The sequence below is a fragment of the Schistosoma haematobium genome (assembly GCF_000699445.3).
Source record: "Schistosoma haematobium chromosome Unknown HiC_scaffold_9, whole genome shotgun sequence".
Lineage (NCBI taxonomy): Eukaryota > Metazoa > Platyhelminthes > Trematoda > Strigeidida > Schistosomatidae > Schistosoma > Schistosoma haematobium.
Genome location: NW_026137003.1, coordinates 184,021 through 209,180, shown reverse-complemented (window position 1 = coordinate 209,180; position 25,160 = coordinate 184,021). Strand labels below are relative to the sequence as shown.

The window sequence follows — 25,160 nt, the reverse complement described above, 5'->3', positions numbered from 1 at the left end:
ATAAGATCCAAAGAATATATAGTATTGGTGTCAATATAGGATACTTAACTAAGATAAAATAGTTATTTAGTACTCCCTCATTTTTGCGTATAATAACTATTCGACACCTATTATACGACAAACGTCAATTCATAACCAATAGAAGTCCATGATGAATCATGCTTTTATAGTTATAATGATCATAAAAAAGTTGACAATTTATACACTTAGGTAAACAGAAATATAATTGACCACCAAACAACACAAAATTACACCTATTTTAAGTGAAAGTCATTTAAATGCCGTCTACTCTGTTGACTACTTCCAAACTAAGATCGATCTAAGACATTAAAAAGAAGAATATATTTGTAAAATCTCAGCGAATGAATTTTAAGTAAATCCAACGTTTCGCCTGGCAATCTGGTCCAAGCTTTTTCAAGGAAAATATAATCAAACAACAAAATTAACTCGGCGCCCAAATATTGTGAAACTATTCGTTCAAATTTAGACGAAAGTTCTTATTTAAGATCGATCTAAGTTGAAAAAAAATGCTCTTAAAGTTGTTAATCAAACATGATCATTTGACTGAACATATGAACATATATTATTGAAATGAGAAAAATGCATAAAAGTATAATGAATGATATTTCATACTAGGAAGTTGTAATTTGACTTTCTAACGAATTACAAAACCACCCAGGATTCGTATGAATAAAAAACTGTCATATTAACATGCCAATATAAATAATTAAATGTACATGTATGTATTCATGGTTAATAAAACGAAAGAATTTGCCCCTCAGTGAATTGTTCGATTGTCAGCTTATTTAACCTTCAGGCACTAACAAAGATTTAACTGAATACTCATTCCCAAAAACCGTTGGAGTTCAAGTATTTTTAAAATATGACTAAACTACTTATTTGATCATAAGAGATGAATAATGACTAGAAGTATGGAGTTACACAAACGAAAATTTCTAAGTTGAGTAGTTAAATTATAGTATGTGTTACAGACAAAAGTTCACCTAACACGAATCGATCACTTATTAGTGACCAATGTTATCGTATTTCTTAGTACTGCTGGAATTCTGTATTTCATTATTAAGTGACTGTGCACAGTAATTCGTTTACTTGATAATTCACAGTAGCCAGAAAGTTAAAAGAATAAATAGGTTTCGTTTAATTTATAACTTGTCAACAATCTGTGGTGTTCAAGATAATGTAGGAGCATGATATTACTCATGGTTACTGATAACCCTTATTGACTAGTGTCGAAAATCAAGAGACATGGTTTTCAAGAATTTTACAAGTAAATAGAACAATAATTGAGAATAGAAAAAATATAGACAACTGTTATTTTGTAATCGGAAAGTAAAAATCAAAATCTACTGATTTCATGATGACAATTTCTAGTTACATCAGGTGAGGAGAGAGTGAGTTATTTTTTGGACGTCGTCAGTTTGTTTACTCTTACTATCATAGTAAGCAACACATTTTACTGATATTACATATTTCAATAATCAGAGATTATTACTAAGCTTAGTGAAGAAATAAGTAAAAACCTGAGTTTTTTTTATATATTTAAATGTCAAGTTTAAGGGTCATGGAGTGTCTTTCAAATTTACTTACAGGTGGAAGAATATGAGCCTAATGCTGTCTTGTGCTCCCTGATTTTCAAATGTTTTTAAGTTACTTTACATTTTTCCTGCTGGATACGAGATCCGAAGCTCCTAGACTTTATTCCATATGACGTTGTGGATGAGCCTTCCTAAGAAGTATCAAACTAAAAGTAAACACATTCAAAACTCTCACTGGTAAATGTCGTCTTCGTAGAGCACATTTTTGATATTTTGTCTATTCATGAAAATATTAGGTTATATACAATTGTTTAAAACATCATAGTTCATTCATTCGAGGACTGTGTACACTTTATACAGTTCCGTGTTATGCATGAAGATTCCACATTTCACTCAGGCAAAATTTTCTGTACAAGGATTGGTTAGTGAATTTTGATATGCATTAAATTTACGAAGTAAAGGCTAGATAACATGCAAACATTTTCAGACTATTTCCAACTAAGTGACAATAAGTAGCTTGTTAGAATAACCACACAACTAAGTGGTTCTGATTGTCAAATACAAAAATGTATAAATTGTTGGTTTCAATCTTGTAAAAGTCTAGCCTGTTGAGACTAATTCATATTCTTTTGAAAATTGTCTAAAATCGAGTAAGTACTTTTTACTCAGATGAACAAATTTTTCGTTGAAGAAAAATATAGAATATTAGGTGACTATATATAGTAAAATAATTAAACAATATGATGAACATTCTCTTTGAATTAAATTATACAGTTTCATTTAATAAGACTTACGTTTATACCTTTACAAAGTTAAGTCAATTTAGGGGTCACGAACTTTTAGAAGTTTTAACAAAAATACTCAAATTTACGACATTAGAAGATACTAGTTCATGCAATTTGATACAGCCAATAGAAATCGAACCTGCTGAAATCCTGAATATTGTTAATTGCTTACCGTTTCAGTTAACATTTAGATCAATCGACACATAGAAATTCTATCTGACACTAATTTACTATTGAAATTATAGCACAAGCTATTTGACATTCTTCCTAGGGTAAATTCGAATGCTTGTGCAAAATTAGATTTCGAATCTCAAGACGAAATCCTAACCATCATCCTCTGTGAATTCGACGACTATCTATTACAAGGTTACTCAAATCTGATGTATTAAAAAGTTCTTCTTAATTATTGTTTCTTCGAAACAATTCTTAAGTACATCAATGATTTCAATTTGTTTATGATTAAGTAAATAGAATTAGTATACTGTACTGAATAAGATGTGTTTATGTCGATTACACTTTTAATAATATCAAGTGATGTTACTCTGATTGGAAATAATGTGTTACCATTCTAGTTTCACTATCCGATCATGTTAAGATTACACAATAGCACAGTTGTGTAGCATACTTTTGTTCCGAGTATATATCTTGCTTTATTAGCCTACTGTGTTGTGTGTGCTTTTTTAACTTGAAAAATTCAATATCATAAATAATCAAAAACATGAAAATATTTGCAAAATAGTTCCTTAACAGTTGTAAAGCTTTTTTAAATTTCCATCTTACATAAACGGCAAACTCTAAACATAGATTGTTATTCACCTCATAAATATATTTGTAATATATGTAGGGTGAAGATGGCCTATGTCTAACTCCGTAGTAGTAAAAAGAATACACATAAATTTCAATGTAGCCAATTCTTTCATTACCTTGTTAAACTACACGAAATCAATCATAAATCAAATTTCACTTCATTTCAGGACAATTACTACATGTCTTATATTTCTTATGATTATTTATATTAGAAAATTATGACCAATATACTACTAACATCATAATAAATTCGTACGTTTTGTTTAGTATTTATAAAAAACTATGAGTCATCGCAATTACTTTCAAATAAAAAGAAATGGATTTTTAACTTCAGTTTGTTGAGTCAAAAAGAGAAATTGGTTAAAGCAAACTAACCATTTCCGATGGTTCATCATTATTGACACGACCAATAGTACTAAAACACGTTAATTTTAAATGTAATGTAGGTAAAAGTCATAGCGTCAATCTCAAGATTGCAAACTGAGTATAAATTAACCATACAGTGTGTAATATACACGGCAGTACTTTTCCAGGTAGTTATTAACTTATTCTGCTTCTCTGAAACATCGTTGATTTAACTACTTCAGTCAGGGGTCTAATCTGTGCTACTTAGTTAAAAGTACCTGGACAGATATTATTGCGGACTGATTTTTGAAGAAACTTGAAATGAAGTAAAATCGAATAACTGTTATGGGATCAATTCCAACACTTATTAGTAACTTCAGATCATGAAATAAAACATCTGTCAAAGTGTTGTGGTTTCCCGAAAACACAACTCACATTGGTCTACAAATCCTAAAATAGTTTAAGTGAATAGTCACTATTCATAAAGATCCTTATCATATATTCATCTGTCTACCCCTAGATCTTAATCCACTTGTGTTATCAGGAACTACCCTTTTTATTTCATGCCGTCGATAAGATAAGCAAAATTTAACATGACTATGATTAAATTTATTGGCTATTGATTACTTTATTAAATGTTACTATTCACATAACACATTGATACTGAACACAAACCGCATTAGTAGTTAACTATGTACTTTTCATGGAAGTAGTAGTATTAATTCAAAACCAACTCAATAAATAGATTCAATGATGAACGGCGAATATTAATTCAGTTAACTTTTATAAATCAAAATCAGATGAAAATAACTAGCTAATTTATTTAATATTCTACACTGCAAATTATAAGGTAGCACTATTTTTATATTAAACAGGCAAACTAGAAGTAACAGAGAATTCAACAATGAACTCATACGATTTTCTTCATATCCGAGGTCAACTGAGACAGTAATTTGTAAAAAAAAAACGATGAATTATAAAGATGGTCGTCTATTTTGTATAAAAATTTTACATGACAGGCGGAGAGGGAGTGTAAAATGAAAACTGACAAAACGTCGAACACAATTAATAATTAAATGTGCAGACAAATTCAGACAAATAAAAATGAATCTACTTGTCTTTCATAACGAAGCTGCCATAATTAAGAAAAGAAAACAATATAAGAGGGACAAAGTAAGAAAAAGATTTTATAAGATAAATTTAGAAAATAGTACATCTATTTGACTGATTAATAAAACAAAAAGGCGCTCGTTATATAATTATTAAGTATTATCAAGTCTTTGAATGAAAAAGTAGTAGGTATTTACTGATGATTAATTTTATTCATTTTTAAATCGAATGTTACCTACAATACAATGAAACAAAAATGATATAGACACTGGGAACAGATTAGTAAATAAATTAGTCACTTATTAAGATTTTCATATTAAATCAATTACGAGTGGGAAAGTTCCTCCGAATAAAGGACAACATTATGGATAAAAATTGCACAACTGGATCGTGATAAAATTTACTACTTCCTGTACTTAATTATTAAAATGATATGATAAATAAATGCAGAGAAAAAACTGATGAAATTCAAAGCACTATGTGACATTCGAAGAACAAAAGATTTACTTGTATGTTAATATATACATATGAAGTTTTTTTAAAAAAGGGAATCAACTATACGCGTAAACGCATATATGCAGTCAGTCTAATGTTAATAAAAAAAGTTAAGGCACGTATATATATATATATATATATATATATATATATATATATATATATATATATATATATATATATATATATATACCTCCAGAGATGAGCGTGAAAATAATACGAAAATGCGACAGTTATGTTTTATATTACAGTGATTTCAAAACACTTCACACTGTCGTCTACCTACATCAAGATAATAATTGAAAAAGTAGACTTGAAATGTCCACACAACAATGAAAACAATAATGACAAAAGGAACGATGAAGAAAAGAGAAAGACCCCAATGATTAACAATAAACATAACAATGTGATTAGCATTTTCAGGAGGCGCTGTACGAACACACACAAAATATCAATAACTATTGTAAATAGTAAGAAGATATATGCAGAAATACAAATAAATAGTAGAAACGAGAATGGCGCAGTTATTTTATTCATTATTTTCATGTTCTTCTCGTGTGCTTCATGTTGATAAGAAGCTCTATCTTATGAAATGAATTTTAGATTGTAATGATGATTTGTTAATACTGATAGTATAAGTGAGGCTATTTATGATCTTAATGCAGAAATAAAATAAGAAAGAAGAACAATGTATTCTTTTCCTATGGGAATCCTAGACATGTATACATCATATGTTATTCATCTTTTGTCCCAGAATCAATATCCATTAAGAGAACGATAAAGTGTTTAACAATATGAGATTTATGAAACCGATGAAATCGGATTTCTTGGTGTACCCATTTGTGTAAGTACACGATCGAGCCATTGTAATGGACCATTCAAATGGATTTCAACCCAACATGGAGTAGATGTAACATCTTGTCGATGATATTCAGCACCCCAACCTTTTACAAAACTCATACGTATTGTACACATTTTAGTTAATTCATAAACAGCTTCAAAACCATGATGTACTGTACGACTGAGTAGATGAGCGAATTCTTGATTTGAGAATATTTTCAATGAACAACCAGGTGGAATTTTACACACTGTAGTTGGATGAAAATTATGATGATAATTACAATTACGTGATTGTACAAATATACTACTATCTGATAAACATTCAGCGTAAACTTCACCACCAACATAATAAAGATGAACGCCTATACGAGAAAATAGAACAAAAAACAGACTTTGGTGAAATGACAAACATGGTATGAATGATTAGTTCAGTCTAATGTGTGTACTGTGACACAAGTTCGAGATTCTTAGAGTCCAATATTATTTTTTTGATTCTTCTCTTCTAAAGTAAGGTTCTTGCACAAACTTACTCATATATACAATGTTTAATATGGGTATGAGACAGTTTGTTGTGTAAAAGTTTTGTTAGATCTACAAAACCAGCATAAAGTGTGTACATTTTAATCTAGACATCCATTTTTCGCTTAAAGATTAATTAAACTTCTAACTGATTCGGAAAGTAAATACGTTATTTTGAACAACAATCACTTTTACCTAAGTTCTAATATCCAATTTAAATGACTTATTAAAGAACACAGCTGAATGATATATAATTAATGATGAACTAAACAGATAAAAGAATCTAACTAAAATATTTCGAGTTTCGGTGGGTGGAAGAGAATAAAAAATTACTGATCGTCACACAGAAGATAATGAATGGTTGGCTCCATATTAAGACATTATCTTCGTCAAAATAAAAACAACGATCGTAACAGTATGGGAGATTTTCCAACAAAGTGGGGCCATATATATGTTGATAATGATCAAGAAACACCATTAGGTAGGTGCATTGTTAAATAACCACTCTACACTTATATATATATATATATATATATATATATATATATATATATATATATATATATATATATATATGATTAAATTCCAAGTTAGTTAAGATGAACAATCACTTATTTTCCTGTTTTCAACATCGTGTTTCAGAAAATGAACGGATGATAATACAAATAATGTAGTATCAGCAGAAACTGAACCTAGTCATTTAAGTGTTTGCCTTCATTTTACAGAAACAGTAAATCTATGGCAAAATTCACGTATCATATTTGGAAGAAAACGAGCAACTCTAGAGTAAGATAAAAACCATTAATTGCTACTTTAAAGCACCATAGAAAGTGGATAGGTTGGTGATAAATAAATGAAGTGGTTAGTTATTATAGACGAACGAGCCAAATGATTATTCGTGGATAAGAAACAAACAAAATATGGCTATTTGGCTATTTTAAGACTAACATATAATGGAGTTGAACAAACATTAATTACTCAGATGTCATACCATTAATGTCAGATAAATAAAGATTTCAACATAAAAAGAAAAGAAAAACTCTAAATAAATAATAACCTTTTCCAATATGACGTCTTGTATTCTCGATTGTAGAATTTCGGTTTACGTTCGACAAAAGACCAAGACAAAAACGATCTGAATTATTTGATGGGTCTGTAAAACCATCAATGATTATGCTTAATTGTGAAGCATTAAATGCTTCACCGACACGATTATTTAGTTCATAATAAACAATCGAACACCAGTATTTCGGTTCTTGATAATTGACTGGATGCATAGCTAGGACGTGAATGAAAAGACAACACATTTAACCATATAACATACTAACAGCACAGTATATTCAAAACGTATATATCACAGATAGATTAAAGCTTGATTTGTTAACGTAGACAATTAGTAGCGATACGTTTAATATAACTCAATTATTTTAACCGATAAATAGGTATATGTTCCAGCTTAGTGACTTTAGACATGATTTATAAACGAGATCAGTACTGCAATGGACAGTTTCCGTATGATACATTCACGAAATGGAGCAACATTTCCCCTGTCTTTTTAACGAACGTAGTTCAGGAGGTACATGTGAATAAATAGACAGAACTAGATATGGGATGAACTAATCATACCACTTGTGATTAATGTAGTGGTTCTTGTATCTTGGATACGATAGCAATTGGGGAGCTGGATTACTAATTGGTTTGGTCTGTCTATAGTCTAATTTCCGCTAAAATGGGATAGAAACGAAGACTGTTTTGACAATGAACGAATATAAACATTTCTACATTAAAACAAATGTATCCATCATTCCGCAAAGCAGTCACTTGGTTCAGCAAATCAGTGTTTTGACTGAACACTGATTTTGACTCATAAGATAAAACCTATTCAAGTTTGAATACTTTTGCCGTAAAGTGAAGAGTTGCTTTTGTCGAAGACCAGAATAAAAAGGATCAGATATGTTTCTACATTAAATTCCACATAAAATGTACTATGCTGATAACTATAACCAATCCCCGTGTAATTGCCATTAACACGTAACAAATAAAAAATCGATGTGCCAGTTATATAATGAAAACTAGTTGGAACTTTCTAAATCCTTTTAGGATGTGGTTTCAGTAAGTTTCCAACTGTTACTCCATTAGTCTGTAAACATAATTATTTTTCAGACTCAAGTTACAAATTCCTAATGAGCAATTCTAAATAGGTTTCTGATAAATTACTGACACAAAATCCACTGTTTCCTTTAGCGACTCAACGATGCTTATAAATGACGAATGTTGGTAAATAATGATAATATACTGTAGAATATCACCAATTTGTTTTTGTATTTAATGGATGTTATGTTGTGATTTTACTGGATGAGATGGTTGCTTAGAAATACATTATTAAAACAGCTTTTTTATATGATGCACTGGCTGAAATAACAGTTAGAAAAAAAACCCAAGAGATAAAACGGAAACGTGGCATCAATCCATGAAATACCCAACTGTTGAGCTGAGTTTTAATGGTACATGAAGACTACCTGGTTGGAGTCCACACGAGTGCAGCCGGTGATAGATATTGAGTAACATAACTCAGAACCAGCTAGTTAAATAAATAAATACACTGTTCATCATTTTTTAGATTTCGGGTTCGTGTTCCTTCATACATACCTTTTATCTATTTTTCGCATCATATTCTCACTATCACTGATACTATAATTATTTTGATTCTTTTGTTAAGTAACCATGTCATATATTCAGACTTCCTCTAGATGAGCTTTTGTACAAATGACTCAAGCAATCAACTAAATACATGCATCTATTTTAAATATTTACCAGTACTATGGATTGTAATACACTTTTATGCCGATCTTTGCTAATAATATACCTTATCCCCCTATTTTCTTAAATGAAATTAAAGAATGCATTAGTAGCTTAGATTATTGAGTCAAAGTGTTTATGGAAATGCACACATGACAAGCTGTCAAAAAATGAAACAGCTACCAAACGTTCATTAAGATGGATCTGAGTGAATCTGATAAACTTAGTTTAAATACAAGCACAGGTTCATGATATTACTCACGAGTCACATATTTTGTTTTATGGATATTAATACTACCAAGCGACGTGAAATGAGGAAGGGTGAGAATAAAAGCAGTAACTTAATGCTTGAGGGAAAATTTGTGCTTCTCACTGCAGAGGAGTGTGACAGCAGTAATATGTTTACCTCAAAAAACCAGCACTTGAAGCGATGCTGCCTACTCACAACGGAAGGAAACGGTTATAAAAGATCGGTCCAAAAAGTCACACTTCACACTAACCGTACGGATTTCCATCCAAAGAGAAATGCACTTAGGTATCGCAGCTTAGCGAACAGATAACGGCAGCCATCTGTTGCAACTATGCTCAGATACTCGTTTATTTCAGGCGGGCATTACTCACAACAAACTCAACGGTAGATTCAAATAGACCATATTGACATCATTTCTCATTGAAGAGACTCAATGGAAGAGTGCCTCTCATTCCGGAGAATACGTTTAGATTGAAAGCATGCTCTAGTTGGAGCACGTATTTGTCTGCGTCTGACTGGACAAATGAAAGCCGAAGCAAGAAAACCCCTCAGAGTTCAACTTAATGATAAAAATGTTAAGAGTATATTGCAGAAACAACTAGAGAAGGAACTATTCAACCATGAAAGTGATATCCACCTCGAGGTAGCTTGGTATGATATCCGGACAGCTGTGGAAACAACAGCAACATCTTCCAATAACCTAAAACAAATGGCTTAGAAAAGTCAGTGGGTTGCAGCGAAGTCTACTGAGCTGATAAATGCTCGCAAACTTAACCCTTCTTGTTCTAAACACGATGAGGGGCGGACACAGCTTAAACGTAGATTGATAAAAAGCCTGCGTAATAATCGTAAGCAGTGGTGAACAGAGAAAGCAGAAGAGACTTATCAAGGAAACGGGTGGTAAAAACCCAGCTGTTAGTGAAACTATTTTGGAACAAGACGAGGGTATCATTTACTCTCAATCCGGAAGGTCGGACCAATAGGGAGAACACTTGAGGAGACTGTTCAACTGGCCTTCAGCCACACTTCGAGTTCCCACGATTTCCAGTCGACCTGAATAGTGAGTTAATGTAGGTCCTCCGACTCTTTATGAAGTTGAAAAAGCTATAAAATTTGAAACGAGGGAGAGCAGCAGGCCCTGATGAGAAGTTCAGGATGGCGGTCCAGTATTAGCAGTGAGATTAACTGAGGTCTTAGGTAGAGTTTGGGAACTGGACGTAATCCCATCTGACTGGTCTCAATCACTGGTTGTGCCAGTCTATAGGAAAGGACAAAAGTTCTCTTGTGACAATCACAGAGGGATCGGTTTAACTAATATAATGTCTAAAATATTAGCTTCAATAATACTTCGACGCCTAACCAAAGCTCGTCAAGAGCAACTGAAGTGGTTGGGACATGTGTTATGCATGTCCAACCACTGCCTAACTCGATCGGCGATGTTTTCTTGTGCAAGAGTAGGCTGGAAGAAATATAGGAGCGGCCAACCCCAAAACATGGTGCCATTGACAGTTGAACTGAGCTATGTTAATAGATGTAGAATACCTGGTTGGGGTCGGGTTGATTACCATAACCAGTGGTTAGACTTTGAATGAAGTGGTCCGAAATCGTTTTGAGTGAAGCACGTACATCCGTTTTTGTCTTTCGCAAATTTTGAGATCCTAGATTCCTAATAACTTTTGGTTATTATTTCACTAATTTATATTCTTTAGAATTGTATCTTCGATCCTCAACCCGTTCTATTACCACTGATACTGTTACTACCTATACTACTCTGGGACTTAACCTAGCAACTTTATCTCTCTGTGCTAATTGGGTATGACAACTTCAACCGTTGTACCGGTTCTATATTGTGACTGACAGACCTAAAATGCAGTTGACGGTTCGAACCTGTAGCTTTGACTAAAAGCGAAATATTGTAGCAACTAAGTCATTAGTTTCATTATCACAACTAGATAAGCTGTGCTCCAGTCCTCAGATAAATAGTTATAATAAATTAACAGTTTCCTACTCTCTACTTTCCTGAAATGATCCTTTTTAGCGGCATTTGAATGACTATTATAAAGTTGTAACGGGTTACTAAATGCTTAAATAAATTTGAAATTCAACTCATAGTTCTTATAACAGACTGCATAAATATCTGAACATTTTTAAAATGCACTGAAATATTTAAACACAAATATTTGTAAAACTTACTTTGTCCAGAGGTAGCCGGTTCCTGATTGGGTTGAGTTTGGTAACCGGATTGAAGATTTGAACCTGTTAAAGATGGTAAATAACAATTGTTTTAAAGAACATTACCAAGATGAAGTTTTATCATAATTAGAAGCATAGTGGAATTTAACCATAATTTATATTGATTCATTACAAAATTTTTCTAAATCATTACTGTAAAACAATTCTATAAGGAAACATTCCACTCTCAACTAGTCTTTTGCAAAATCATGGCTAAGTGATTGACAGAGTAGACTTTTAGTCATTGGATTATAAGATCAAATACCATTTCATACTACGAAGACACTTATGAACAAGTACTTTACTTTCATAAGCCATTTCATAGAAGTACAGAGAAGCCTTCTGCTCGCTATCCCCGGTCATTGATGAAAAAAAATAACTTCGATATGTATATGAGCGCCTTACCTACTTCAGAGGTGGTTCACTCTGGCGAAAATCGAAATCAACTTATTGTATACATGCTGGTACTTCTTTGAGCACCAATCCGCTGGGTCGATGAGACTCCAAAGATAAGTGAATGTCAATACCTTTGACAACTTCGCTCCCTATGGTAAAACTAAGTATTGGATAAATAAAATCCACAAAATATTTTCTAAATCAATAATTACAGAAACTACAGTGTACGTAACTTCTCTTGTTTGAATGTTACAGATGAAATAAACCACCAACTCGATTATTTAATACCAAAGGTGTTTGACAGTATACACAATAAATAACTGCATTTTTAAAAACTGGAGTACGAAATTTAATATTAAACGGATCCAAGTGTATTGATTTAATATTCTTCTTAGTTTAAGCCTTCAAAAGCGCAAACGAGTACATGCTTCCTTGGCTTACAATGCGCTAAACACAGTGTAATATAATATATGATTTATTGTTAGAACTAGGTTGTCTCAGAAAATTATATACAAGAATATGTTTTTAAGCAATCGAATGCGTACAGTTTTAGGATATGCAGTATTAGACGTTCTGTAACATGAATATCTTTAAAACGGAGTAGCGCTTTCAACTTGTCGGGAAATATTCCAACTAAACGATATTTCAAACTTTTGTTACTGATGATATCTGAAAAAATATGTAAGACACATTCACAAAAGTTTGGTTCTAAAGGTACGAAACTTTATAGATCATTCAAAGAGACCACTGCACTAAACACTTAGACTGATATCAAAAGCCCAACCCATGATTTAAGAACGGTAAAACTACGAAGTTAGGAAAATGAAAACAAAATAGTTTGAATGGTACGTAAAAACCAACTAAAGTTGTTTTTCAATACAAATAGCGATCGGCAAACAAAAGCATACAAATTTGTTGGTAAATTTATAAATAATAAACTGATATAGAAGAACAAAAATACAACTATACTTACTATTAAGTGAATGGATAGGTCCAGCAACTGCACTGTCTGTAGAAGTTCCACTATTTCCGGGAGGAAGAGACGGAGAATGACTGAAGTTGTGTGGATAATTTACATTGTAAGGCATTGCTGAGTCTGTCATCGGGAACATTCCCAGATTAGATGCTGAACGGGAACTAGATATTCCACTGCTTCCACAGTGTGATAAACCCGGTGATGGAGTTACAGTGCTAAGACTAGGGTATTCACTATGCCGAGGAACAAGGACTGGAGGCAAAACTAAAATAACAAATATTAGTTAGTGTTACTGGAAACTGTACATATGGTAATGGAAATTAAAGCGATTGATTAGTCAGTTCGATTTTCGTATTATTGGATCTTAATTAAATATACAGGCCCTAATAAAATAGGGGAACTGGAAGGCGTCTGCTATTTTGTGTGAAATCATACAAATTATTTGGAGAAAAGGAATTCGGCTTTCATCCTATTAGCAACAACGTACTGTTGAAGAGAACAAACCAGATCCCAGGGGAGGAAGAAATCAGGAAAAAGCGCTGGAAGTGGATAGGACACACATTGAGGAAAGCACCCAACTGCGTCACAAGACAAGCCGTCACATGGAATTCTCAAGGCCAAAGGGAAAGAGGAAGACCAAAGAACACATTAAGCCGGGAAATGGAAATAGAAATGAGGAAAATGAACAAGAATTGGATAGAACTAGAAAAGAAGGCCCAGGACAGAGTGGGTTGGAGAATGCTGGTCGACGGCCTATGCTCCATTGGGAGTAACAGGCGTAAGTAAGTAAGTATTTGGAGAAAAATATGAGACGAGATGGGAAGAAGTATCTTTCGAAAGCTGTGGAAAGCTACTAAAAATTTACGGGTTATTACGCCATCAACAGAAAAAAGTATGTTAATAGCTAAGATACTAACAACCTACTTATGTACTTCATGATTCATTATCAACCTCAATGTCTGATTAGATAATTTATGGTATGATTTTATTAAGGATAGAAATCCATTGACTATATGGTTTATCTTTACTTTAAGTGTGTTAGCCAAAGTGAACATAGCAGTGCAATATTAAGACGAAACTATAATTATTACAATAACAATTACACTTACCTGGACTTTCAACTCGCTGATAATGATAAGGGTTAATACAAACCTCATTTTCTTTAGCTGAGAATGGAAAACGGCAGAAATCAAGGGGTTTCAACTCATGATGGCTTTGTAAGTCTGGCCACCTCCATACTCGACAGTAGATTACATGAGGTAACCCTTTCCTATGAGAAACTTGAAGTCGACCATCGAGGGATCGGGGAATAGTAACACATTCTGAAGGTTCACCGGGGTTACTTAAAGCTCGCTCTAGAGCTTCAAGTGCACCCTTTTTCTTTTTAAGTTTTTTTACAAGTGAATCAACCGCTTTTTCAGCCCATTTTTCCTCTTCGTCTCCTTGTTTCCAACCAAGAAGTCTTTTTACAGCAGGAGATGTGAATGAAAATAAACTGTTTAGACTAGAAATTGGAGTTGACATAGCCTGCTTGAGATAGACTACAGAAAGGATGTAACACCCATTAAGAAATTGCAATTTTCAGTTATTTATTTTTTCACCTAGTCAGTAGGAAAGCAATTGATGCGGGGGGAAATTCAAGTTGATATGGTGAAGCTACTCAGCACAAAAACCTGGAAGGAATAAGAGGAGATATTATTGTTTCCATAAATGCGAAGTGCGTTCATGTTCAATACGGTGGTTATAGATAATAGATAAAAACGATCGAACGTGGCATCAAAACACCTTGGTAATATAAGCTGAGAATACACTTTGTATGGCTAAAGAAACTGTAGAGTGTATCCTGATATGATAGTTAGGTGGAATACATAGCTAGACAGACTTCAATAAAACTATCCGTTTTACATTAATGCAGTGGGCTACTTCGGGAATACGTTAGTCAATCACCAACAATCAATCACATTAATATACTTCTAAAGCTCTTGTTACTTTATATCTAATTATCTACTACAAATGTAATCCCGAGGTGGTTGATGTCAGTGATTTCTTTTTCGATTGTCTACTTCCCTATAATGTAGGGAAATCTTATATTCTTTCTTATCATACCACTTTCTCTAGTGCTCGTGTTGCATTCGATAGAATGCAATACAGTTTATAGAGTCCTAATGTCATCGAGTTTCTCAAAATCTCAAATATTATGAGGGAGTCAATCTAAGGACAGTAAAAATAACAACAGGGTAAGACATCCTACGTCCATGACTAATTTAAGATATGTCCAGTCGAAGAGTGGACACATGCAGATAACTCAAGTAAACAATAGTGTAAATCCAAGTCCCAAGACGATTTTCTTTATTTAATGCACATCCTTAATAATCAATCAGTAATTCAGTTGGCATATCTCATAGCTTGTTACCTGCGTGAAAAACAGTCGGTTGCGTTTACCCTAAAATAGGATACTAGTTAAAATTCCCAAGTAGCAAGTAGTAACTACACCAGTTTTTTCATCACTTAGTAGTAAACGAGGTAGGACCTGGCGCATGTGCATCGGTGCAATTTTCCCCGTCATATAAACACGGAGATGGATAGGAATACCAGTAACAGTAGACGCAGAACATTGATTACGGTTCATCTCCGTACGTGACCCAGTTTGAATATGGGTTTCACCATAGTTAGTAAATCTATTCGCTTCGCCCGACCGTAGCTGCTACCTTGACGCGGTGGTCGGGCTTTCTTATTGTGATAACCAAACCGAGTTATATTTGCTGGAACACATGTTCCTGTAGGTTCTACCATACCAGGCAGGTCGATTGAGGAACGTTAAGACTAAAAGCAGCAACTCAAGGTCTGAGGGCGAAGTCGTACTGATGACTGTAGAGGGGTGTGACAGCAGTAAGGTGTTTCCCTCGGACAACCAGCATCTGCAGCGATGCTGCCTTCCCACAAGGAAGGAAGGAAGGGGTTACAAAAGATTGATCCTAAAAATGTCACCTAACCTTACCTCACGGATTTCCGTCTCCGGCGGTAAGGCCCTTTGAAGAACGGAGCTGACACATTAAAAACCTTTCACGAATAGGCCGTGCGCGACCGACCTCAAGCAGTTGTCCCTTGGGCTCTGCAGTCACGCAGGCCAACATTAATCCAACTTCCCTTTTAGATTCCTCAAGAAATACCCTTCTACGGTGTGGGCAACCGGCGAGTGACATCAGCCCTCATACCCGTAATAGCATACGAGATCAAGTTGGTCACACTCAAATCCTTCCTACACCTCCTAATACTACTCTTATCTCCCCGACTAACTCTTCTCACGTCCTTTTATCACCTCGCACCGCTAGGGCAAACGATTAGAGTACGCGGAACGCTATCCCTGGTCTACTGAAACCACGCTTTAAACTACACGTAGGAGCTTTTAACGTCCAGACACTTTGCCAAATAGGACAACAAGCTTCCTTAGCTAGGACTTTGGAATCTCGCGCCATCGATGTGTGCTGCGTCTCCGAAACGCGCATACAGGATCCGGAAAGATAGGGACACTTGTCGTTGCCTCTTCGTCGTCTCTGCCTATTCTCCCACTGACTGCAGCTCAGATGATGTAAAAGATGAAATTTACAGAAAGCTTTAGGACTTTCTCCGAAAAGCTAGGCGCTCGGATGTAGTAATAATGGCTGGTGACTTTAATGCTCAAGTAGGTAAACTAAGCGATAGGGAAAGACACCTGGGTGGATCTTATAGCATCGTGGCTCAACAAACAGATAATGGCGACCGTCTGTTGCAGCTATGCTCAGATAACCGCCTGTTTCTTGCAAATACTAACTTTAAGCATAAGGAAAAACATCTTTTAACATGGTGACCCCCTAATTCGTCCCAACGTTGGACCCAAATAGATCACATCGTTATCAGCCACCGATGGAGGGGCTCGATAGAAGACTGTCTCTCACTCTGGAGCACATGCCTAGATCCATATCATGCTCTAGTGCGAGCGCGCATTTGTTTGCATCTTACTGGACGTAGTGAAGACGCTGCAAGGAAACCTCTTAGGGGCCTACTTAATGATAGTCAAGCTAAGAGTATATTTTAGGAACAACTAGGAAAACAGTTAGGCAGCTATGTATGTGATGCCCACCACGAGGCAGCAAGGAATGATATCCGAAAAGCTGTGGAAACAGTAGTGATATCTGCTAGCAAGGTATAAGGAACCCAACTGTTAGCAAAACCATCTCGGAAAAAGATGTACGTATTATTCACTCTTAATCCAGGAGACTGGATCGATGAGCAGAACACTTTACGGATCAGTTCAACTGGCCTTCAGCCACACTTTGAGTTCCCACGATTTCCAGTCGACCTGAATAGTGAGTTAATGTAGGTCCTCCGACTCTTTATGAAGTTGAAAAAGCTATAAAAAATTTGAAACGAGGGAGAGCAGCAGGCCCTGATGAGAAGTTCAGGATGGCGGTCCAGTATTAGCAGTGAGATTAACTGAGGTCTTAGGTAGAGTTTGGGAACTGGACGTAATCCTATCTGACTGGTCTCAATCACTGGTTGTGCCAGTCTATAGGAAAGGACAAAAGTTCTCTTGTGACAATCACAGAGGGATCGGTTTAACTAATATAATGTCTAAAATATTAGCTTCAATAATACTTCGACGCCTAATCAAAGCTCGTCAAGAGCAGACTAGAGAAAACCAGACTGGTTTTCGACCTGGACATGGTTGTATAGACCAGACATTCACACTACGTCAGGTTCTAGAACACAGACACTCGTCCAGACGCCCTACAATGGTAGTATTTCTCGACCTTAAGGCGGCATTCGACTCTGTAGATCGTGAGGTTCTATGGCAGTGTTTGTCACTGAAAGGAATACCAAAGAAGTACATTAACCTTATAAAGGCTCTCTACTCGAACACAACTGGTAGAGTGAGAGCTTATGGCGAACTGTCATCAGAATCGATTACCTCAAGTGGTGTTCGTCAGGGCTGTCCACTCTCCCCATTCTTGTTCAACTTTGTCGTCGACGTACTTTTAGAGATAACACTCTCATCTTAATTTCCAGGGGTCGAACTTCTGCCGGGAGGTTCACTTGTTGACTTAGAATATGCAGATGACATAGTTTTATTTGGTGAAGACGCTGACAATATGCAGAGTCTTCTGACTACTCTAAGCAACAATGCAAGCACTTTCGGGATGCGATTCTCTCCCTCGAAATGCAAAATGTCGCTTCAGGATTGGGTTACATCGACACCCGAACTAGTGATAGGGAGTGAAGTAGTTGAGTGTGTCGACCGCTTCACTTATCTTGGAAGTCTCATCAGCCCTTGTGGTTTGGTGTGTGACGAAATCTCAGCACGGATACAGAAGGCTCTACTAGCTTTCGCCAACTTGCGTCATTTATGGCGTAGGCGAGATATCCGTCTATCAACCAAAGGACGGGTTTACTGCGCAGCAGTTCGTTCCGTCCTACTTTATGGCAGTGAAACATGGCCGGTAAGAGTAGAGGATATTCGTAGGTTACTAGTATTTGATCATAGGTGTCTTCGAAACATTGCTCGTATATCCTGGGACCATGGAGTAAGTAATGCAGTTGTTAGGAAACGAGTACTAGGTAAGGATGGCAAATCAATTGAAGTTTTACTACTTCATCAATTGAGATGGCTGGGACACGTGTTACGTATGCCCAACCACCGACTGTCTCGACGTGCGATGTTCAGTGGTAGAGAAGTAGGTTGGAAAAAAACTAGGGGAGGCCAGACGAAAACATGGCACAAATCCATGAAGTCACTGACAAGTGGACTGAGCATGTTGGTAGGTGTAGACTACCTGGTTGGGGACCACGAGATGATAGCAACCGATGGTTTGAGACCCTGAATGACATGGCTCGAAATTGTTTATTATTTTATTTGAACACATAGATATTGGTACAGGGGGCACCAGATACATATGCGCCACGCAAGTCTCATTTCATTTGTGTGAGGGCTGTGATACTGCCCGTGTGTTCAAACCGAAGCAAATCGTTTGCATCCACTCTTTGTGCACTCTCAAATTCTAACCTGAATTCTTCATGTCCTTTTTTCACTCTTTCCAAATTTATTTCACTGGACTATACTGCTTAAATAACATCTTCAAACCCTAATCTTTCCAATTTCTGCTCATACTCTTACCACCTCTACTACTACGGAATTTGAATCGACAACTGCATCGCTGTGCTAATGTGGTATGGCAACTCGAACTGATGTACGTACGTACGAAGTTCTACGTTGTTACTGACTGACTGACTATTTGCTTTGGGTGTTCCTCCTCGCAAGTGTTTAGTGATAAATACAAAAGATTCCAAATTTCACATCTCACTAAGTTGCGCGAAATACGTGATAATATGGTACGGGACATCAGAGTACATGACACCTAACCACCATATTAACAACGGGGAGTATTAACTAGCTCAATGAAACTGACGGATACTATAGGATTGAGATCACGAACCAAACTTTTTTTACTATCTAACATAATAAACAAAGTAAAAGTCTGAGGTAAATGAAAGTAATCAGTTTAATTGTCACATTAACATTTGTTTATTTATTTGAACTTATAAATATTGGTACAAAGGGGCACCAAATACATATGTGCCACACAATTCACTTGATTTGTGTGTGGGCTATGATACCACCCAGGTGCCCAGACAGAAGCAAGTGGTTTTATAAGAGGGCCACACCCGGAGCCTCCAATATAAAGGTCTGATACACAAGGCAGTGGAGCAACGTCACGAGATACAGTCCCATGGTAGCCGGTGACCAACGATTGGTTCATATGCCATTTGTTCCTTCAGGATCCTGGAGCCTATGTGCGCCACTGGTTTGGAATCAGGGTTCTCCAACTCTCTTAGGTGAACCCTGTGTCTACCAGCCCGGTCAGGGCGCCGGACATTCGCCCTTCGTTCTCTCGATTTCGTAAACAACACCACGCCACGAGAAGGCAGTGAGTAGGACTTCCTTGGCAGTAGCTGTATACGTGTGGCCATGTAAAAGCATTTCGAGAGGTAGAGCTCACTCTCCCCTACCGCGACCGTACCAGGGCGTTTGAGGGCCACATTAATAGCAGGTTGCTATATACCCGAATGATCTTTAATAAATTTTTAGTGACAAAACCTAGTTTATGGAAGAATTAAAATGCTCTAGAATATAGTTTGGAATCACTGATGAGTGGTCATATAATAGAGGAGCTGTACTAAACTATCCCAATCTCCCAATTTTGGGAAAAATTTGACCCACGTTGTGGAGATTTTGAGAAATCCGCCGAAAATTTTTTAGGGAAATGGCACCAAAACCCCAAAATCTCCCCAAACTTGGGATCTTAGGGAGGTATATTTATTATTCACACAGAATGGATCCGTGTCCGGAAAATATGAATCTCCCTAAGAGTTTTGACTAACAACGAGTGAGTAGGCGATAGACACTAACCTTAATACCAATTCAGTACATTGAGTACCAACTGGTTCTCACTCTAACCTTTGGTGGTTAGTGGTCATCACACAAAAGTGAAGGTACAATGACTGGGTTAACTGTTCATGAAGACTTACGCCCTACAATAAAGCTCAAGATATAACTTATTTGGTTTTCGTCAACGTAAACACTAACAACTAATACCTCAATTCTCGAGAACATTACCTTGCTTGTCGTCTTTGGCGCTGTAGGGACCAAAATTGAAAAAAGCGCAAACTTAACGGGTCAAACGTCTTAACTGTTAGTGGTTACAAAAAAAAGGATTAGGTTGACAAGGTAATGTGTCTAGTGGCAAAAATCACTGATAACTTCAAGTGAAGGTTTGGATGTGCAAAATCAAAAGACGTTATAAGATTATTAGAAAACTAACGCAAAATGATGTTCTGATGGATATATGTGAGTATGAGAATTCTGCTCTTGAAACGCGCTGCATAAATAACTTGGACTGTGTCAGCTTGCTCAAGGATTCCAGGACTTGAATGACCAAGACTTGTAGAATTTATCAACAAATCAATTTACTGTGCTGTACCTCTAATTTTCATGTACTTCTCAAGCTTCTATAGAATCAGCCACCATGAGGTCACCTTTGGAACGCATATGCTTTTGCGGTGGTCAACAAATCATTAAAATTAATTTCTGTAAGTCTTCAGCATTAATGCTGATCTCATTAGTGTAACAGAACACACGTTAGCTGAAGGTGATTGGTTTAGTATCCGCATCATGTTGCCACTCAGTTACCTGTGCTACGCATCAGCCACAACAACAATTCAGCTTAATTCACGTATGATTCAATATGTTGATTATCTTCTAAAATATATTTGAAACCTTATTCCTGACTTCGTTGACTGGAGTCTTCGATTATAAAGCTGCCATAGACAACAGCATCGTTAAGCCATGAATATATGTGACACTTTTGCGCTAATGAGCAAAAGATTTATTGATTTAAAAAGTTTCTCATCAGGTTTATAATGGAATTTACGACCCGATTTTTTGTCCTGCATCAAAAGCCCCTCAGGTTATTCTTCTTCATAATAGATAAAAGGAAAAATATTATATTACAACAAGCAGAATAAGACCTTTGAGGATCTAGTTGAAAGCTGTTTTTCGTGACGATCGAAAATTCGCTTCAAAGTTATTGACATAAGGTTTGGTCAAAAGACGATTTTCCGCAGTACGTTACTAGAATATCAAGACATTTTTGACTAACGACTCTTCTAGCTGAAGATTACATTGGCTGTATGAATAGTTTCCATCGAGTTGTAATTATAGTGTTCTACCCTTTAAAACGTTAAACACAAGTTCATAGTTGTCCGCTAAACTTTGAATTTAAGTCAGACCCACTCTAGTCACATACTTCTCTTAACATCCTGGCATCTTCAGAAGACATTATCTCAGAAAATATTTGTAGGGAAGAGTGTTTAATAATAATAATAATATATTTCTGCTTGAGCAGGTACATTCCATTTTTGCAGGCATGATCTACAAATTACAACATTTGTTGGCACACAGCATGCTTCACAACTTATAAAGTTTATAGTTGTTATAAAGTAGACTCGTAGAGCGCTTGCTGTAAACCATGACCTTGAGGAGACGTCAGAAGTTCCAGAGCTGTGCCCTCAGAGCAAGATTCTGAAGAAAAAGAGAGAAACAGAAGAGCAGTAAGGCACTTGGATATGAACGCCAAACGTTGCTTAGCATTGTGTGGTGGAACAGACAAAGGTATAATAAATTAGAATAAATTCATATTATCTCTTTTTAGAGTGAAATGAGGTCAGAGGCTCCATATGAGTAAATGTAGCGACAAAATACAATGAGTTGTGATGTTTAACAAGTTGGAGTAAGCCCACATGAAGGAAGGGAAGTCAAGGGTGGTACAAGGAAAGCTGTTTATTAGAAGTGAGTGTGCATATAGAGGGTAAAGTGTTAGGAATACTAATAACTATATCGTTTATTGTCTGTTTTTTTCTTTTCCTCCTTTTTTGTCCACCCGATGCCAGTCACGCAATCGTAGTGTAAAAGTCCGAGTTAGCATGTTATAGGTTGTCATAGTAGAATAGATAATCCAGCATAAATTTGGAAACATGAGTCTGAGTGGTGAGCGTAGGAAGACAATCTACATCACAGATTGATTGACTTATTCTCAATCATAAAGAGCCTGATACATACAAAATGTTCTGCCCCACAAACATGGGTGGATTGAAGTCATCGCCCTCACCATCAATGCTTGCTGGTCAGTAACTCCACCCTCCCTCCTTTTGTGATGATAGGCTCACTTAGGCTTATTTTTGGATGTATGTCATACCTCACACAATCCTCTGTGTTTCACAACCTGTTGAGAAACACTATTTCTGTAGGTACCATTTTACGAGCTTATCACGCAGCTACAATTTATGGACTGTGGGTAAGACATCAATGCAGTGCTTTATTTGACTATAGTACAAGGTATAGTTTGCCAATTAGAGTGTAAGCATAAAGAAGGGTATATTGTAGGATAGTTGTTTATTAAAGCAGGCGGAAAAGTATAGAAGTGTATGAGTTTTAGATAAGGTAACGAGAGGAGAAATAATATAAATTGCCAGTCAACATGGTGTGCAGAAGAGTAAAAAGTTAATAAAGAATAAACAGGAAGAAACTCACATTACGTATTACTTATAAATTTCCGCAAGACTGAGAGATAAGCATCTCACACAGATTTTATGCGGAAATATCCTAACTTCCAAAAACAAGGCTTGAAGCAAATTTAGATTAAGAACTTTGTATGCAACCAAAAAGACAGAGTTATAAAAAACATGATACTATCGGAATGGGATGTTGTGCAAAATGGTATGCAGAAACGTACAATATCAAGTCCTTCATTATTTTCCCTCCACTTCAAGGAGCTTCTGAGATGTTGTAAATAGTTTTCAGGCTTATTCGCAGGTGACATTATGATTTGGAGTATAGTGTGTAGTGACATTACTGATTTTGATTAGTTAAGAAGCTTAAAAGGTGTAGCTTATAAATAAACTCCAACAGAAAGAATATAATCATACAGTTTGTGATGATAGTACTTTATTCATTATCTGCAGCATAGTGACGAAAACGAATGAAGTGAAAGAAATACGTTAAATTCATTATCTACAACTTGGTGACCAAGCATGTGTAAATTAAGTAAGAATTGTAATACAAATGTTCTTGGATGAATGTTTAAGTTATCAAATTAAGTAGCAAGCACAGTAGTTATTACCAGTCAAAGCATAAGTAGACTGAATTAGTACGGCTGGACTGAAATAATAGTAGTGTGTAACTGACTCCAGAATTAAACCTTAAATTGGTCGTATAAACTTTATATCGACACCGACACCATAATCACGAGTAATTCTATTAAAGTAGAAATAAGGCTACCAATAGATTACCCATTTGTACGATTTCGCAGGGTAGTTTCGCGCAGCATATTCAGGTGCACCCAAGATAGATGTCGAAAAGTTTGAAGTGTCGATATAACAGGCACTTTCCACCGGTACCAAACTTTCATACCTTTGTAATATTTTCATATTTAGGGTCATAGTTGTGGGTCTTATCTTGTCTAGTGTGTCTACAATTTGTTGGGAGAGTTCAGAGTTCTCGCGAATAACCAATTGAAGTAAGTATATTCCCAAAACTGAGTATGTTTGGAACGATGAATAACTGCCTAGATTAGTTTAATTGTACACTATCACCTAGTTGAAACCAAAACAAGATAACTCGGTAAATAACATTTCCAAATTCCATATTAAATTTGACTGCATATTACTATCTAAACAGATACTGCCACCCAGTCATTCAACCAAAAACTCTTCAACCACTGGTCAAATCGAAGTTACATTGAACAGATAAATTGATAAAGGATATAAGAGAATTCCCATGTGCAGCAAATTAATGTTATTTTATCCTCTCTGGATGGATCACATACAAATCGCTCGAAAGATAATATTTAATTCCATTATAACACGGAGTGTTTTTATTTCTGAAAGAGTGCTCCATGTCGCAGTCAAAAATGTACAAATTCAGTCAATGCAAGTAACACGGACAAAAAAAGGAATGAGTTAATATTATGGCCGCCGTAACTAATTATCGACTAAAGCAACATAGACTTGGTCCAGGAAAAACATGGATATTTAGTGAAGACGTAAGAAAAGCAAAGTTTGGAATAAAATGCAAAACCTGCCACTCCAGAAGGAATGAAAAATCAACAAAACGCACATCTGATGGAATCACGAGGAATAACATTGTAAGTGGAGTGGTTTTTACACACAAGATTTTCAAGGAAAATCTTACTGTATGGATGATATCTTTCTTTATTATTAACATTATATTCAGACAACCATTATTGCACCAACGAATGGAATTGGTTGTTTTTGTTAAGTAAATATGGTTCCTATGCCATTAGTCGCCTTTTCTGGTTTAATAGAAGGTAAAACTTATCTGTATAGTACTTCGTCCTCAATTCATCCCATAACTTCTCATTAACAAGGAAAATGAAATAGGGCAACAAGCATCGTAACGACCAAACTCCCAATGTTCATTTAGAATACAGAACTAGCGA

The 25,160-nt window shown here is 35.6% G+C and overlaps 1 protein-coding gene across 1 annotated transcript; it reads right to left on the bottom strand.

Moving 5' to 3' along the window:
* Nucleotides 1–4,329: 4,329 nt before the first annotated feature.
* On the bottom strand, nt 4,330–20,798 carry SMAD9_10 (Mothers against decapentaplegic 9). Its single transcript, XM_051218178.1, has 6 exons — nt 20,762–20,798; nt 14,220–14,783; nt 13,108–13,374; nt 11,700–11,762; nt 7,515–7,736; nt 4,330–6,300 (listed from the first exon to the last, which is right to left on the bottom strand). Exons 2-6 carry the CDS (start codon nt 14,632–14,634, stop codon nt 5,900–5,902), a joined length of 1,368 nt encoding a protein of 455 aa, XP_051064171.1. The 5' UTR covers nt 14,635–14,783; nt 20,762–20,798; the 3' UTR covers nt 4,330–5,899.
* Nucleotides 20,799–25,160: the final 4,362 nt, after the last annotated feature.